Below are 15,311 nucleotides of genomic sequence, written 5' to 3' on the forward strand. Positions count from 1 at the left end.
CTTCACTGTGGGACTTCTGTGTGTCTGTGCTGAGCAGTTAATCATGTCTGCCATAAACAACCCAAACATACTGCCCACAATTAGTATATAGTTCTTTTCAACAAATTATCACCATTTCCCACAGGGGCTGTTGTTGCTCTCCCTACAGAGGCATCTGCCTGCCTGGATACTTCCTTCACTGCCTTCACACCTTTAATCATCAGGGAGACTTTGACTCTGCTTTCTTGCTAACTTTGCTCATTCAGTAGTTTTAACACTTTAGTTCAGCTACGTCTTTGGATTTGTGACTGTCTAAACAGATTAAGCAGACTGTCTAAGCAGATTGCTGCTCCGTGACCTTACATTTGGAACAGTAAGAAGTGGAGGGAAACATGATCTAACCTCATAACTCCGGCTCGTCAAATAAGATCGCAGTGTCGAGAGGCTGTTTTGAGTCATTTCACACCCAACTTCTTTAATTTTGCCAGGTGTGAACACAACATTTTCAAGTGGGCCCCAAAAGCAAGCAAAACAAGCAAGCAAAGACCTTGTTGAAAAGGTCATCCTAGATTATTTTTTTCATCACCAAGTGTAGAAACAATGCTCTCTCTTGTTGTGCATGTCCCTTAGATAGAATTTATATTTTGGAATTACTAACCTCAATCAGCATTCGTGATTTTGGCTGAATTTACCAAAGATTCACCATTTTGAGAAGGTTTAAAAGTGTGTTGCTATCATATTTTGCTCCTCATCAGCTTGCTCTATTATTATTATTTTACCACCAGATCGCAGTATTCCAAATGTTGCCCATCCTGACACCTTCTTCAGTCCCTCCCATTTCACTTCCCTCTGCCATCTCCTGTTCATTTATAGTCCGGTAATTTTAATAAAGCAAGTAGTGAATTTAAATCTGAACATGTGCTCTCCTCTACCCACTAGGTACAGCCAGTTTTTTTTCCAAAGTATCTCTTGGACTTTTCCAAAGGATTGATTTAAATGATAAGGTAATTGCATTTACATATAACAACAGTGGATAATATACCAAATACTATTAACCTCTTGAATTTGAACTTTAAAAAAAATGTGATTATCTAAAATCAAACAGGCCAAGGTATACCTTCAAAATCCTTAATTGTAAATAGTTAAATGTACCACTAAATGTAAATGGCTATGTTAACTTTATGGCAGTACGATGGAAACCTCCGACTGAAGAATTTGTGTTATAACATTTGTTAAAGTTGATCAGATGCTGGGCAATCTCATTGCAGCCTCTGACTCACAGCTACAGATGTGTCATTCCCAGTAAACCATTCAATCCATGTTGCCTTTCGAAATTAAAGGAGAACTTGGCTTTCAAGTTAGATCCCCCCCCCCAGACATGTTGTAAGATATAAAAACTTATAAATTACATTGAGAACCCACAATTGAGACTAAAACAGTTGTCAGGCCGGAACTGAACAACTGTGACACTTCAAAAAGAACTGAAACTAGACTAACCTAAGGCAAAGTGAATAATGAAGCCAATGGTTGAAGTTACAACAGTGCATCAAAGGCAGATCTGACAAAGACAGAAAGAATCCAAAATCAAACCACAATGAACCAATCATGCAACAAGAGCCAGGTGCAGAACCTGAGCTCAAACGAGGAGCTGATTGGTTGTGGAGACAAAGGGAAGCAGGCAAGGGCAAGCGAACTGACAAAAACAGGCAATAAATCAAAAAAGTAAATATGAGGTTAATAGGCATATTTCAGAATAAACAGGAAACATTGGGTCCCTTGAGTCCAGTAGTCCTTCACAGAAAACAGTCCAGAAAAACACACGCGTGACACACATTTATGTTGTTGTTTTTTTAAACAAAAATTAAGATACTAATGCTGCCGGATGCAAAAGTTACCTGCATGGGATGTTGACAGCCCACCCAGACGCAGGAAATGCCTGGGCTATTGCACGCTCAACTCGAGATGAAAGCCAAACCTAAAATGACAGAAAAGTCCATTCAGCCACTGTGCAAATATATGGAGATTTTACAAAAAGCTACCAGACAAAGTCTCAGAATCACAGAATCTAAAGAAATCACCAGCAGAAGATGAGAATTGCAACCAAAAAGCTACAGAGAAAGAATTAAAGAAATCCCTTCAAGCTAATGTTACAACACGCCCAAAGATAAGTGCTATGCCTGTGGTTGGGAGCTCTAGCAGCAGCAGCAGTGCCAGCGGGGAAGGTTGGTACTAGTCAGCCTTGTTGTAACCAAGACCAGGCTGCAAGGACATGGACAGTAAGAATGGGGCTTGATGGAAATTTAACTATGAGCAACATATTATAATATTATATGTTCTATTAACAAGATGTGTAGAGATACACCAGGGTTACAGTGACAGTAGAGAACCAGGACGAGTCACAGTGTGTGCTACATTGAATTGTTAGTTATGAGTTGAGGCAATGTCACCATTACAAATCCAAAACAGGCGGACAGCAAAACAGTCTCATTCTTTAGCTATGTTTATCTTTAAAAAAAAAAAATTCAAATGACTCCTTCTGGTTACAAATATGTCTCTCATTCCTGTTCTTACATTTGAATGTTTCAGATTCACAAGAATGATGTATGCAGCATTTGCACCATCCTTGGTTAAAGTTCATATTAAAACACATACACAGGCATGATTTGTGGCATCACAGTTTAAAGTCAATCCTGATCCAATACTCAACATACAGAAGTAGGATATGATGTGGAAACTGAAGCCTCTAGTGCATTGGACTGAGAATCAACTTCACAGTAGAATGTTTGATTACGGCTGAATAAAGGGGTGGGGCCTTTAAAATAATAAAAAGATGATAATAATAATGATAATAATCCTGCTCAAGTGGCCTATAAAGTGTCCAAATAGGTCATAAACTAATACAAGGAACACAACATACTTGAAATAATCTCACTTCAAAGGGATTGGTCCCGTAATGTTTGGTTGCCATTGACAGGGGGAAGTTGTACTTTGTCTTAATAAAATCATTTTATATGTTGTCATTCATGGTGCTGTTACTAGGTTACTGAGATGTTTTCCTAGTTTTTTGTTCACCCCAGCTTTTTTTTAAATTGATTTTTTATTAAAAAAAAAGAGTTACCGAACTGGAATATCAATATTTTTGTTGTATACGTTTGTAAATATTTGAAAAATTATGAGTTACTATTCGCGTGTATGCCCTTTCTGAGTAAATAGTAACAGGCTATCTTAGAAAATACAAGCGAATCAAATCGCTTTTCTCGCGAGATCCAGCAATAGTTTGTGCAGCCTAATTATTCAACAGACTATTTTTCAGTGGAGCCACACGAGTCTTCCTACTAAGCAGTTTCCGACCGAGGGGAAGTGAGTTTAAGTCGTGTTAAAGTGTAGGTTTTGGTTAAAGACGGAGAGAAAGGAAAATAAAGTTCGCCTGCGTAACTCTCGGAGCAAATCTGCGGGACGTCCCTTCCCTGCAGCAGCAGCAGCAGCAACGTCCGTACTGATATGGGTTTCCTTTCATGACCGGAGGCTCATTGGGTAGGCGTTTTCTTGCTTGGAAAGTGTTGGTTCATTTGTTGTTAGTACAGCAACACGTTTCTTTACGCTTCAACTACGATCCCTTGAAGATGGCCTTTCACCCTCGTCTGTCCCTTGTAGAGGGAACATCAAATTCTTTCATAATAAATGAACGGGATCGGGTTGATAGTACGGACACCTGTGCGTGCCCGACGACCGCTGAGCTCAGTCAAGCAGTGTCAGTTTCCCTTGGTTTGGATCCGCTGGCTTCGCCGCTCAGCATGAATCAATGTTCCAGCGGCGCATTGACGGACTGCGAGCCCGCGGTGAGGAGCAGTTCTCAAGGAGCACCGGAGTTAGGGGCAGCTGAGAACATGAACTCACTAAACACGAGGCATCCACCCAGCAACCTGAGAGAGGTTGACTTCGGAGAAGTGTGCACACATCATCATCATCAGCAGCAGCAGCAGCAGCAGCAGGTCAGCTGTATGGATCTGCTGCGATCAAGCGAAATGGACAGCGCGCAAGCTTTGACGCGCGGCTCGGTGATCTCCACATACGTCTACAAGGAATCGGACTTGTTTTTGAACCCAGGGAAGGACCTGCCCGCGCCCTCTCAAGCTGACCAGCTCGAAAATCCCTTTTCTGCCTACAAACCAAACTTATACAGAGATGTGCCGGGCGTGTGGTGCGCTAACGAGCGCGCATTCAGGCGATCCGAACCAGAGAGGGGCGGATCAGCGGGACATAATTTGTTGTGTAAATACTGTAATCTTGAATCCAGACAGGAATGCCAGTGTGTGTGGTACAACAATGGCGAACAAAGTGGTAAAATTGGCATGAGAGCAGCGACGGCACAAGGATATGGCCAAATGGAAAGTTACCAAAGTCCAGTTCTTCACGAGCAGGCCACTTTTTCCACCATCAAGACCGAACCTTCAGTGTGGGTAGACTGCACGGATAGAGGTTTTAGGTAAATAAGATACTCTTTATGATAACCTGGGTTGCTTTTCAGTAGAAGAGGAGCCACATGCCATCCCTCCTACCACTCAATCAATCCCATCTCTTTTCTGTGAGATACTTAAGAGAAAATTAAGCTAGAACTGTGTTTATGCTTGGATCTACCAACCCCTCACACTTGCCCCTAATGAGCCTGCCATTGTTAGATTTGCTTACATTCTATTAGTGGAGCTTGAGCTTTTCACACACTCATTCAAAGCTGCTTTCTTCATGTAGATTCCAAAGGCTGACAAGGACAATTCAAACTAAAATGACACGTGATTCTCATGGCCACTTGCCATTTCTTGGGTATACTGTTCTGTTCGACTCCTGAGGTAGCTGCATATCACCATGACTGTATTTGTGCCGCGGCTCCATAAGCTCCTCTCAGCCTTGACCAAGTAATTTTTTTCCAGACTGAATCAAAGTTCTAAAGTTCACCCTTTGTCCTTAACGTGCTGTTTTTATTCATGCTGTGACTAACCAGTGAATAAATCATTGTAGCTGTAAACATGAGATACAGCACCTGTTACTGATCCTGGGTTTGAGTGGAAGGACATGTTCTGATTTTTTTTTTTAACTCCTTCTGAGATATGTAATGGCCAACTCAGTGTCTGTTGTCACTTGTTTCCATATTATTCAGTTTTAGAGAAGGTAAATCTCCCATTACAGCAGCCATGGATTAGGGATTAGTGCCCCAAATGCCGTAACACATAACACTCATTAAGGGTTGGTCTCGTGACTTGAATCTGACCTTCACACTGTTCATTCTTTGCTTATCTGTTCTGTCTCGACTTATTTAATATTTTTGTCAATTTAAATAAAACTAGACAATACAGATGAGCAGAGAAGTACAGCCTCATGCTGCCTCATAAGTACTTAACTGTTTCACTTGTAAATATTTGTGTCCAGGCATGAGGATCTGTTTCCAGGTGTGTACCTGTCGGACCGGAGAGTTTGTCAGGTGTGCGGTGACGATGCCTCTGGATGTCACTATGGAGCAGTCACCTGTGGCAGTTGCAAAGTATTCTTTAAACGGGCCGCTGCAGGTGGGTGTGACACGCGAGTACACACGCGAGTGTGCACATAAAATTATCCATTCGCTGATTTCATCTCTTACACCCACTCATTCACTCACTCAGGCAACCAGAGCACAGTGACCTGACATTAGGAGGGCAAGTCATTTGTTATCAGTGAACACCTACATATTGTAGCTCGGAGTTGAAGCCTAGGTGTTGTTGCCTCTTCATCCCCGAGGACCTTTTATATGCCTCCAGGTAAACAGAATCACCTGTGTGCCAGCCGCAACGACTGCACCATTGACAAGCTGAGGCGGAAAAACTGTGCTTCGTGTCGTTTAAAGAGGTGCTTCATGTCGGGAATGAGCCTCAAAGGTGAGGAACTAGAGGAAAAGAGAGAGGAAAGGAGGTGGGGTGTGTGTTTGAAAGGTGGTATCAGATATCTTTCACGCACTGGATCACAACTGACTAATAAAATGTTCTAGCTTAAATACAGTGTAACAAATGTGTTCCAGCAAAGGCCAAAAATGCCTTTTTTATGCACAGTGGCAAACGATCAAGAGCCTTCCCACTTGGTTATGATAATTAACAGCTTCTTGGCTGGATTTCATCTTAAAATAGTCCCATTTACAGTATTCCAGTTCTTCTGCTCCTAAATTTGGTTTTCCTCCTACTTGTCTGGTGGATTCTAGGTCGCAGGCTGAAGGGAGCCGGCCAGACAAGGAATGGAGAAGAGGAGCAACCTCTGGCACTTTGTGGCCATGGTGAACGAGGGGAGAGGCAAGCGAGGAAAGATGCCATCTTGGAGCACGGAAGTGCAGTTGCCAGGGCTCAAGGTGGTGAGATTAGTGTCCTGCGTTATTTTGAACACACGTCCAACCAATCTTTTCATCATGTACCTTGTAACTCGTTTCACTGCCAGGACTGTTTATGGAATCATTCTGTGTATTTTCAGCAGCATCCCAGCATGCCTTGGCTCTAGGTATCCCCCCAACTCTGCGCTCCTGCTTGTCCCTGCTCAGCGTGCTCCAGGCTATTGAGCCAGCCGTGGTTAATGCAGGACATGACCCTGCACAGCCAGACAGCTCTGCATCATTGCTAACCAGTCTGAATGAGCTTGGCGAAAGACAACTGGTTACTGTGGTACGCTGGGCCAAGGCGATGCCAGGTAAACAGGTTAAGGCATGCCTGTCATTACTAAGTGCCTTACATTTTTGGTAATGTTTGTTAAGTGCAAGACAAGAAAATTACACCAAACAAAAAACATGGCAAGGTCAGATTGTTGTCATTGGTGTGTATAAGAGGGGATGTCATTTGAAAGGCAAATCAGACACAAATGAGCATCCTTTGTGTAACTCAAGCTTCATTGCAATTTAGGAAGGCTGTAAAGCTTTCAGGAAAATATCTTGCATTTGTCAAACGTAAGCACTCACCACAGGAAAGGTAGTGCAGCAGCAGTTAGCCAGGCGTCCGATATAAACCAGCCTCTTCAAGTATTAACCACTAGAGGGGGGTGTGCTCATATTTAAGCCAAGGACGGCAGGCTGCAAATGGCCAGCAGTGGAGCGATGTTCTTTCTCTCTTGTTATTTGGAGGGCTTCCAAAAGTTTTCTTCTTTTTTGAATAAAGTTTTATGGAAGCAGAAGTTTGACTGTAAGTGTTGTTCACAGGTTTCCGCGACCTGCATGTGGATGATCAGATGACAGTGATTCAGTTGTCATGGATGGGGGTGATGGTGTTCGCTTTAGGCTGGAGGTCCTACACCCTTACTAACAGCTCCATGCTCTACTTTGCTCCAGACCTGGTTTTTAATGAGTGAGTCAATGAAAAATATTCACTTTGAATAGTTGTGTGGAATCCTGAGGATTTGTTTCAACTTAACAAAAAAGGTTCGCCAAATCCAGCTCAGTCTCCTTTTCAAAGAAAGATGGTTTTCTTGACGTGTAACAGCTGCAGCAATCATTGCGATGCCGTATCATAGGATTTCTCCTGCCATCAGCACTGGGTTGAAAATCACAGGGGAATACAAGCTTTAGAGGAAAACAAAATCACATTTTTTTTAGGTGAGACAACTAAGAAGTTTGTTTGTTCTCCTCACCATATTCTTTGCATCTCTTGTACGTGGCCGCAGTGGGATCACCTAAGATGATTAAATCTGTTTCATCTCCATGAAACCAGCATGAGCCCGTGACAAGTGTGACAGTTGTTTCCTTTTTCACTTTGACAAGTTTTAAATTCGACTAAAATATTTCAGACACATCGACTCGTGTTTTTCTTCCCCGTACTTAGATAACTTAACAAGGACTTTGTGAGATATGATATTCATAAATCAACACCTTTTTACCAAGTAGTACAATTGTTTTGAAGGAGATGCAGTTGGAAAGGCTAACTTCAGCCACAAGCAGCTTTCACTCAGCTGATAATCCTCGTTCTGTCTGCATTAAACGTCTGTCACTCGACTGGGCTGCCTCTGACCTGCATGGTAATGGATACGCCTGCCCCTGTTGCTGACCTCCATTTTTCTATGCCTCTCTCTCATTCTTTTTTTTCCATTATCCATCCCACTCATTTTTCTCACCTCTGTTGCTTTTCTCTCTTTTTCACTTCACGCTTGTTTCTGCCACTCTTAATTGTCTTCCTCCTTTTATATTCCTCACTGTCTGACCCTCTCCTGGCTTCATTTTTCACACCTTGTGTTTCTTTTTCTGCTCTTGCTTTGTATTTTTTTTTTTGTTGCTTTTTTTTCTGTCCCTTCCTCACAGCCAGCGGATGCAAGTCTCGAGTATGTATGAACACTGTGTCAGGATGAAGCTGCTGTCCCAAAGGTTCTACATGCTAAAGGTCACTCAGGAAGAGTTCCTGTGCATGAAGGCCCTGGTCCTCTTCAGTATCAGTGAGTCCACTGGAGCCAGAGGGACCACGTCTACAAAATGCTTCAACACAGCATGTGAAATATGAATACAGTAGAGTACATCTGTGCTTTAGAGCATGGATGGTATTGATAAAGTCTGTGAGAATAAATTTTGTGTTTTTTTTTTTTGGCTTTGTGGTGCCAGTGCCAGTGGCTGGACTGAAGAACCAGCGTTGTTTTGATGAACTGCGGACCTCCTACATCAAGGAGCTGGACCGCTTGGCCAGCCACCACGGGGAGACCACCCGTACACAGAGACTGTTTCAGCTCACACAGCTGCTGGACTACCTCCAGTCGGTAATACACACAAATCTGCTTCACATACAAAAAAAAACACACCGTACTGTGACTTTGAACTAGGGCTTGAATGTCATTTCAGTTAAGTGTCACAGAACTACTTGAACGAGCAACAGTGCAGATCAGAGTTAGCAAACATTGCTTTGACAAACAATTATACCATTTTGGTTCATTAATATCAAGATTTGAGGTCATTTTATTTTGCACAGACTGCACAAGAATCATACTTCTGTCCTTCTAACTGTAACATGATGTATGATTTCTCCACTTTGTGCAGAATTGTTCTATCATCTGAAGTTAAACAAAAGGGTTATCTGACTCCTGTTTTAACTTATCATTGCAATATTTCATATATGGGACAGAACATAATAGATACAGACACTGCAGCAAAAATAGCTGAAATCATGATTGGATTAGAATAGAATATAGATTACAAGATAATCCTGCATTCCCTCCACAGACAGGGAAGCTCCAGGTGTTGCAGCAGCAAAGGAACATCTTAGAAAATAAATAGAAATATAATATGCAGGAAAGCAACTGTACAGAAATATGTACTGTGTAATCATTAGGAGATGTAAAACAAGAAACACTAATCACATGAGGAAATATCAACAACATTGATAGGGAAACACAAAATGCCATTTTCAGCATCAGTGAATATCCTCAAGTTCCTGAGCATAACTGTATTATAACAACCCTACACAGTGTCAAAAAGATATTTAGAAACAGCAGATTTTACCAGCAGACGTTAATGTGTGTGTTTATGGACCATCATGCAAGATGAGAAGGACATTGCTTGTTTGACTCTTTAAGAAGGTTCAAGTCTGTGTATTTGAAACCTGCAAAGTGTTGTACTCAGTGACAATATGTCCTCCTGATCATCTCTCCAAATTTCCTATGAAATACTCTGAACCAGATGTTCTTTGTCCAAGTCAAAGCAGCAGAGGTAAAAATGGCCATAGCTGGACTTTGCTCTGTTGTTGAGCATTGGAGCGAGAAACTTTGGTGTTCTTCAAACCATTTGCATATTTCATTCTGTTACACTGGAGTAAATTTGAGCTGTGACTCAGATAAGACACCCTTTTTTTTTTTAAAGAAATGTTTTCTAGTCCGTTTTTTTTCATATAGCACCAAATCAAAAGTTATCTCATGACACTTAAGTAATAGAGGTCTTGAACCACACTCTTTAATTAGTTTCAAGAGACCCTACAATGTCCCACGGGCAAGCATTTGGCAACACTGGAAAATTGCCTTTAGCAAGCCAAAAAACGTCAGCGCAGAGCTGGTGGGCAGCCATCTGCCTTGACGGTCTGTGATGAAAAAGAGAGAGAGAGAGAGATACTGGGATACATAGAAAACAATCATAGCAGTTATAACAGTAGAGATAATGAAGATGTATCTTTAATATGATAATTATTCTCAAACAGAATACTGATATTCAAATACTAATATAAACACTTAATGCTGAGATATTTTATGCCTTTATTATGCAAACCAAAACGGTTTTGAGAGCAAAGCTTTCAATTTTAACAGCAAACAAGATAAGAAAATCACAAATTAATTTGATTCGCAGTTTGGAAAAAAAAAGACTGCGGTTACGAAAGTTTGCTCTCAAATCATTTTTTTATTGCATAATAAAGACACAATAAAATACTTCTGTGTACGAGAAAGCAAATCCAATGGCAAACATAAAAAAAAATCGGACCCACATTTAAAGGTTTTTAAATTGCAAACAAATCTTTATTATTTGCAAACAAAACCTTGACAAAATTACGTGCTAGTTTTACTTACGTTAAAAAAAACATGATCACAGATTGTAAAGTTTTGCTTTTGAAGCTGTCTTTTGAAGGCAGTGTGGAAAGTATTGCTCTCAGAATGATTTTGTTTGATTATATAATAAAAACATAAAATTACCCACCAATCTGATTTCCATGATTATCAGTTTTTTTGTAATTAGTAACATCCATCCATCCATCGTCATCTTCCGCTTATTCCTACATTGAGGGTCGCAGGGGGCTGGAGCCTATCCCAGCGTCAACGGGCGAGAGGCGGGGTTCACCCTGGACAGGTCACCAGTCCATCACAGGACCAACACATAGAGACAGACAACCATTCACACTCACAGTCACACCTACAGTCAATTTAGAGTATCAATCAGCCTCGTCCCCTCTTGATGTCTTTGGACTGTGGGAGGAAGCTGGAGTACCAGAGAGAACCCACACAGGAACAGGGAGAACATGGAGACTCCACACAGAAAGATCCTGTGCTGGAGCCGGGACTCAAACCCGGAACCTTCTTGCTGTGAGGCCACAGTGCTGACCACTGCACCACCGTGCAGCCCTAACTAGTAACATAATATGTTGAAAATGTTTGCCTAGTCAGAATAGTTTTGGGTTACTTCAATAAATGTACAAAATAGTGCACCTTGTACATACACAAATATGAAAGCATTATATAATATTTACAGTTGGTCCAATGAAATTCCTCTTACAAAAACAGTAATTGCACAAAATACTCAAAATATTCAATAGAGCGCAGCAAGGATGGCATATTTCAGAAGGACGCTAGCATAGCCATGGTCTATCTTGACCATTAGATTTGTGATTTTTTTCGAAAATAAGTAAAACAAAGACAAAATACACAAAGGTTTGTGATATTTGCATGTTTTATTTAGCAAGATAATTTCAAAAATTAGCTGAAAATTAACTAAACTCCATTTGATGGCACTTATTAAATTAGCTAAGCAGCAACAGCATGGACCTGTAATCCGAAATATAAGCACGTATTAAACAAAGTTGCATTTTGTCTTTTAAATAAATCATTTCTGACTGTATCTGGGATTTCTTTCCATTCCTGTATCGAATCAGTTTACCTCCATCATGTAGACAGCTGTTTGTTACTAGCTCTGTTAGCCGATAGCCTGTATTAATTATGAAGCCAGAGGATTTGGGTGATGGCCAAAATGTTATGGAGATTTTTATGCAGGGTTTTATCAAATTAGAGGACCGTGGGGACTTGGAGGAGGTATGTGCTCTACCAAGTGCCCTTCCATTTTCTTCATGTCATTCTAAGTTTTTGTTAATGTTTGTTTGATTTTAACATCTGTAGAATTGTATAAAAAAAAAAATGGGTGAGAAGTAGCAACACGGGTAACCACTAGAGGGTGTCAATCAACAGTCTTCCCCTGTAGTAGTACTCAGTCAGTGTAATTATTGTTAAGCAGTGGTGGAAGAAGTGTAAAATACATCAGTGTAAAATATTGCAAGCACAAATACTCCATGACAATTCTACTCTGGTAAAAAAGAAAAAAAAAACTTAAGTAGTTGCAGAAAATTAAAGTTTAAGTATGACAGTAAAAGTGCAGTCTTGCTCCCTCTGACTGATATAAATAGAAATATATGACATCTTTAGGTTATTAATAGTGAAAAGTCGATGTGTCCCTAGCATTTTAGTGTTGTATTTTTATGTACGATTTTATAGGCAGGAAGATCGATTGGGTTTAGCTATTGTGAGATCATTTTTAAAGAACATGAATCCACAATTATGTTTTAAATTTTTGGACTTTTGTTCTAATATTCAACCACTGAAATGTGAACCCAGTGACATGCTGCTTTTAACATTGCAAAAGCCAGAACCACCAGTTTAATCTTTGATAAGCTGATGCATTTTAAACATTTTATATCATCTAGTAATTAGTAACCAGACTTGATCAACTGCCTTGGGTATCTTTTGGCATTGAACCCGATGCATACCCAACAAATTAAAAAAGTGTGCAAGCGCACACACACACACACACACACACACACACACACACACACACACACACACACACAGAGTACTGAAAGAATTACATGTCATGGTGTACAAAATCCATCAGGACAAGTAAGAGATACAAAAGATTTTGCAAAAATCAATAATACTATATGGCTAGGACTATGGAAGTACACAGCAGACTAAAAATGAAGCAGATCTCTCACGGTGTTGATGAGATTGTATGATTCAATATGGCTGCCATGGAACATTAGCAATAATGGCCAACATGAAAGTGATCCAGTTCAAAATCATACTGAAGATGTCTAAAGTTTCATTTTTAAAAAAAATCTGAAGTCATTTGAACCTGGCGTAAAAGTCATGAAATGTGAAAACAGCCATTTTCAGCCCCTAAAAAAGGAATAATTTGGAACTATGAAAATTGGTTCACATCGCCTGCCTATTAGCGTAAGTGAGATTGTCAGGTGAGATTGACTGATAAAAATCTCTTTTTGATTACTGTTGCTTCATTTAATGGTGAATCAAACCACGTAGCTTGTCATCAATTTTAGTTGAAAAGAAAACGTTGACATTTTTCATGTGTAAACAGAACTTATGGTCTGGAAAATTGTCCTCCCAGATGTGAAAATCATGGAAAAATATTGATGTGAATGTGTTTCCCTGAAATTTATAGTGGCATAACATGGGAATAAGTCAAGTAAATTGTATGAAATTCTACTCAAGTACAGGACTTAATTTATCTCCCCCACTGCTATTTGGAACGTTCAGGCGTCAAAATAATAAGCTTCTGATGGAGATTGCTCAGAAGAGTCGCATTCTGGGAAGTTTCCTCCACAGAGAGTTTCAGACTCTTGTGGATTTTCCCTGAAAGGCTCAGCGTTGTCTGTGTCACACTCCCGTCTTAGATCTTCTAAAGCATCATGAGATGGATGGCAGGCAGGGATTGTGAGGCAGGGCCCCGTAGGCAGGAGAACAGAGTTGATCAAGACTTTGCAGCTTGGGCCCCTTTGGCTTTACCCTGCCAGTGGAGCTTAGATTGCTACAATGACTGTCATCTTTTTAAAATCACCTTCTAAAGCTTGTGTCAAAATCCAGGCTTTAATGTCTTTTGTTTTCCCTTATTTATAGTCCAGAGTTTCTCTGTTTTAGAATTGAAAGCCCATCACCTTCAATGGTCTTTTATTGTCTCTCTGGCAGATCGTGAGGAAGCTCCACCAGTTCACCTATGATCTGTTCATTGAAGCTAAGTCCCTGCAGACACACGTCAACTTTCCAGAGATGATCTCGGAGATTGTTAGTGTCCACGTGCCGAAGATCCTCTCAGGCATGGTCAAGCCCATCCTTTTCCACAACGCTGCCTAGAGAAGAGTATGATTGTGCCATTTGTCACATGGGCTCTGACCATCAGTGCTTTTGACCATTTTTGGCTTGTGAGGGTTTATGATTTTCTGCGGGAAGACGTAGAAGCCTGTCTTTACATACAGGGTAATACTATGAACAGATACTAACAGAAAGGAATCCAGTACATTCTTCCAATCTATTGTAATCTAGTTACATCTACGTTCCTCTTGCTGCCTGCTCTCTGTCATCAAGTGCCTGTTGCACATTGACTTTTTCAAACACAATACTTAATTTTCTGTCAGTCACTCGTGAGAGGATCACGTTCTTAGCCTCATCACAGCTTGTCTTGTGTGCAGTGGTATGACTTTTGTACTACTTTCCTTCCACAGTGAGTTTTATTATGCGCACCTTAGGTGAAGAAAGTTTTTCTTTGAAAGCTTTTGTGCCATGCATGCTATGAAAAACCGTCTGGCCAGAAAGCATTTAACATTTCTGAAAGTTGCTCTTTTCCGTATTTGGCCACCGAATGTCAAACGCTATCAAATGTCGACTAGAAAAGAACAATTTTAAGGGCCTGAAAAATTCACGTGTATTTATGAATATCACTATGCTATAGGTCACTCCCAAAAATGATGAAACCACAAGAAGCCCCGTCCACAGACCTACTAGTTGACAAGCACTATGCGTAGCTATTTTGAAAAGTTTGCTTGTTTTTGAGTGTCGTATATTATTGAATTTTTTCAGAGTTTCCTACTGTTGTAACTTTTCTACCAGTGTACTTTCTTAAAGTGTTCTTTGCAAGTGCTTTTGTGGTGAATCAACATGCATTAATTGTAGCTTCTGACAGTTTAAATGCTATACATTAGACATCCAGACCCAAATCTGATCATTTATGGCAAAGTTTACAGCCTAACATGTAATAAAAATAAGCATGAACGTCTCCTTTTTTTTATCCCACAAACCTCATCAGGTCTCGTGTCTCAAAGTTACTTCGAGGTTGTTGTTTTTTTGCCTCAGGAAAATCTCAAGTGACATCCCTGCGTGACTTCTTTGTGACTCCAGAATGCAAAATGAACAACAGCTACAGTAACAAAAATCAAACCTGCTAGCAGGTTTATAGTTTGATTGGATTCCTTGTTGGATAAAGAGGACCTGGATCTTTCCAAAAAACATTTCTTCGTGACTGTGGCACTTTGTGACTCCAGAATGAAGACAGAGCAAGTTAGCTTGAAGCTAATGGCTCCTCATTGCCACCAACTACTGACAGCAAAAATGTCTGTTTACAATCGCTCAAGGGCAGCCTCCGGTGTAACTCAGCTGTACGCTCAGTAATCCCAAACCACTTTTTCATTTAAGAACAAATTACTATCTGTCAAGTGTGACGCTAGTGTGAACAATTGCGAGTCAGTCGTCTCAATTGAATGTGTCAGCTAGTTGCTCTTGGCCCTAACATCAATGAGGACCACATTTAAAGTGTCATA

The 15,311-nt window shown here is 40.5% G+C and overlaps 1 protein-coding gene across 2 annotated transcripts; it reads left to right on the top strand.

Annotated features, from left to right (window-relative positions):
* Positions 1-3,280: 3,280 nt before the first annotated feature.
* LOC147250785 (androgen receptor-like) lies at positions 3,281-14,755 on the top strand. 2 transcript variants are annotated; one of them, XM_086223054.1, is made up of 9 exons: positions 3,281-4,465; positions 5,404-5,540; positions 5,769-5,885; positions 6,203-6,346; positions 6,466-6,678; positions 7,181-7,325; positions 8,273-8,403; positions 8,567-8,718; positions 13,687-14,755. In XM_086223054.1, the coding sequence occupies exons 1-9, from the start codon at positions 3,495-3,497 to the stop codon at positions 13,849-13,851; spliced, it is 2,175 nt and encodes a 724-aa protein (XP_086079180.1). In that variant the 5' UTR covers positions 3,281-3,494; the 3' UTR covers positions 13,852-14,755. The 2 variants fall into 2 exon arrangements, with proteins under 2 accessions (XP_086079180.1, XP_086079181.1); XM_086223055.1 differs by having other exon boundaries at positions 6,469-6,678.
* The last annotated feature ends 556 nt before the right edge of the window (positions 14,756-15,311 follow it).

Source organism: Aulostomus chinensis, chromosome 13, assembly GCF_037954235.1.
Source record: "Aulostomus chinensis isolate RoL2024-O1b breed Wild chromosome 13, RoL_Achi_v1.0, whole genome shotgun sequence".
NCBI lineage: Eukaryota > Metazoa > Chordata > Actinopteri > Syngnathiformes > Aulostomidae > Aulostomus > Aulostomus chinensis.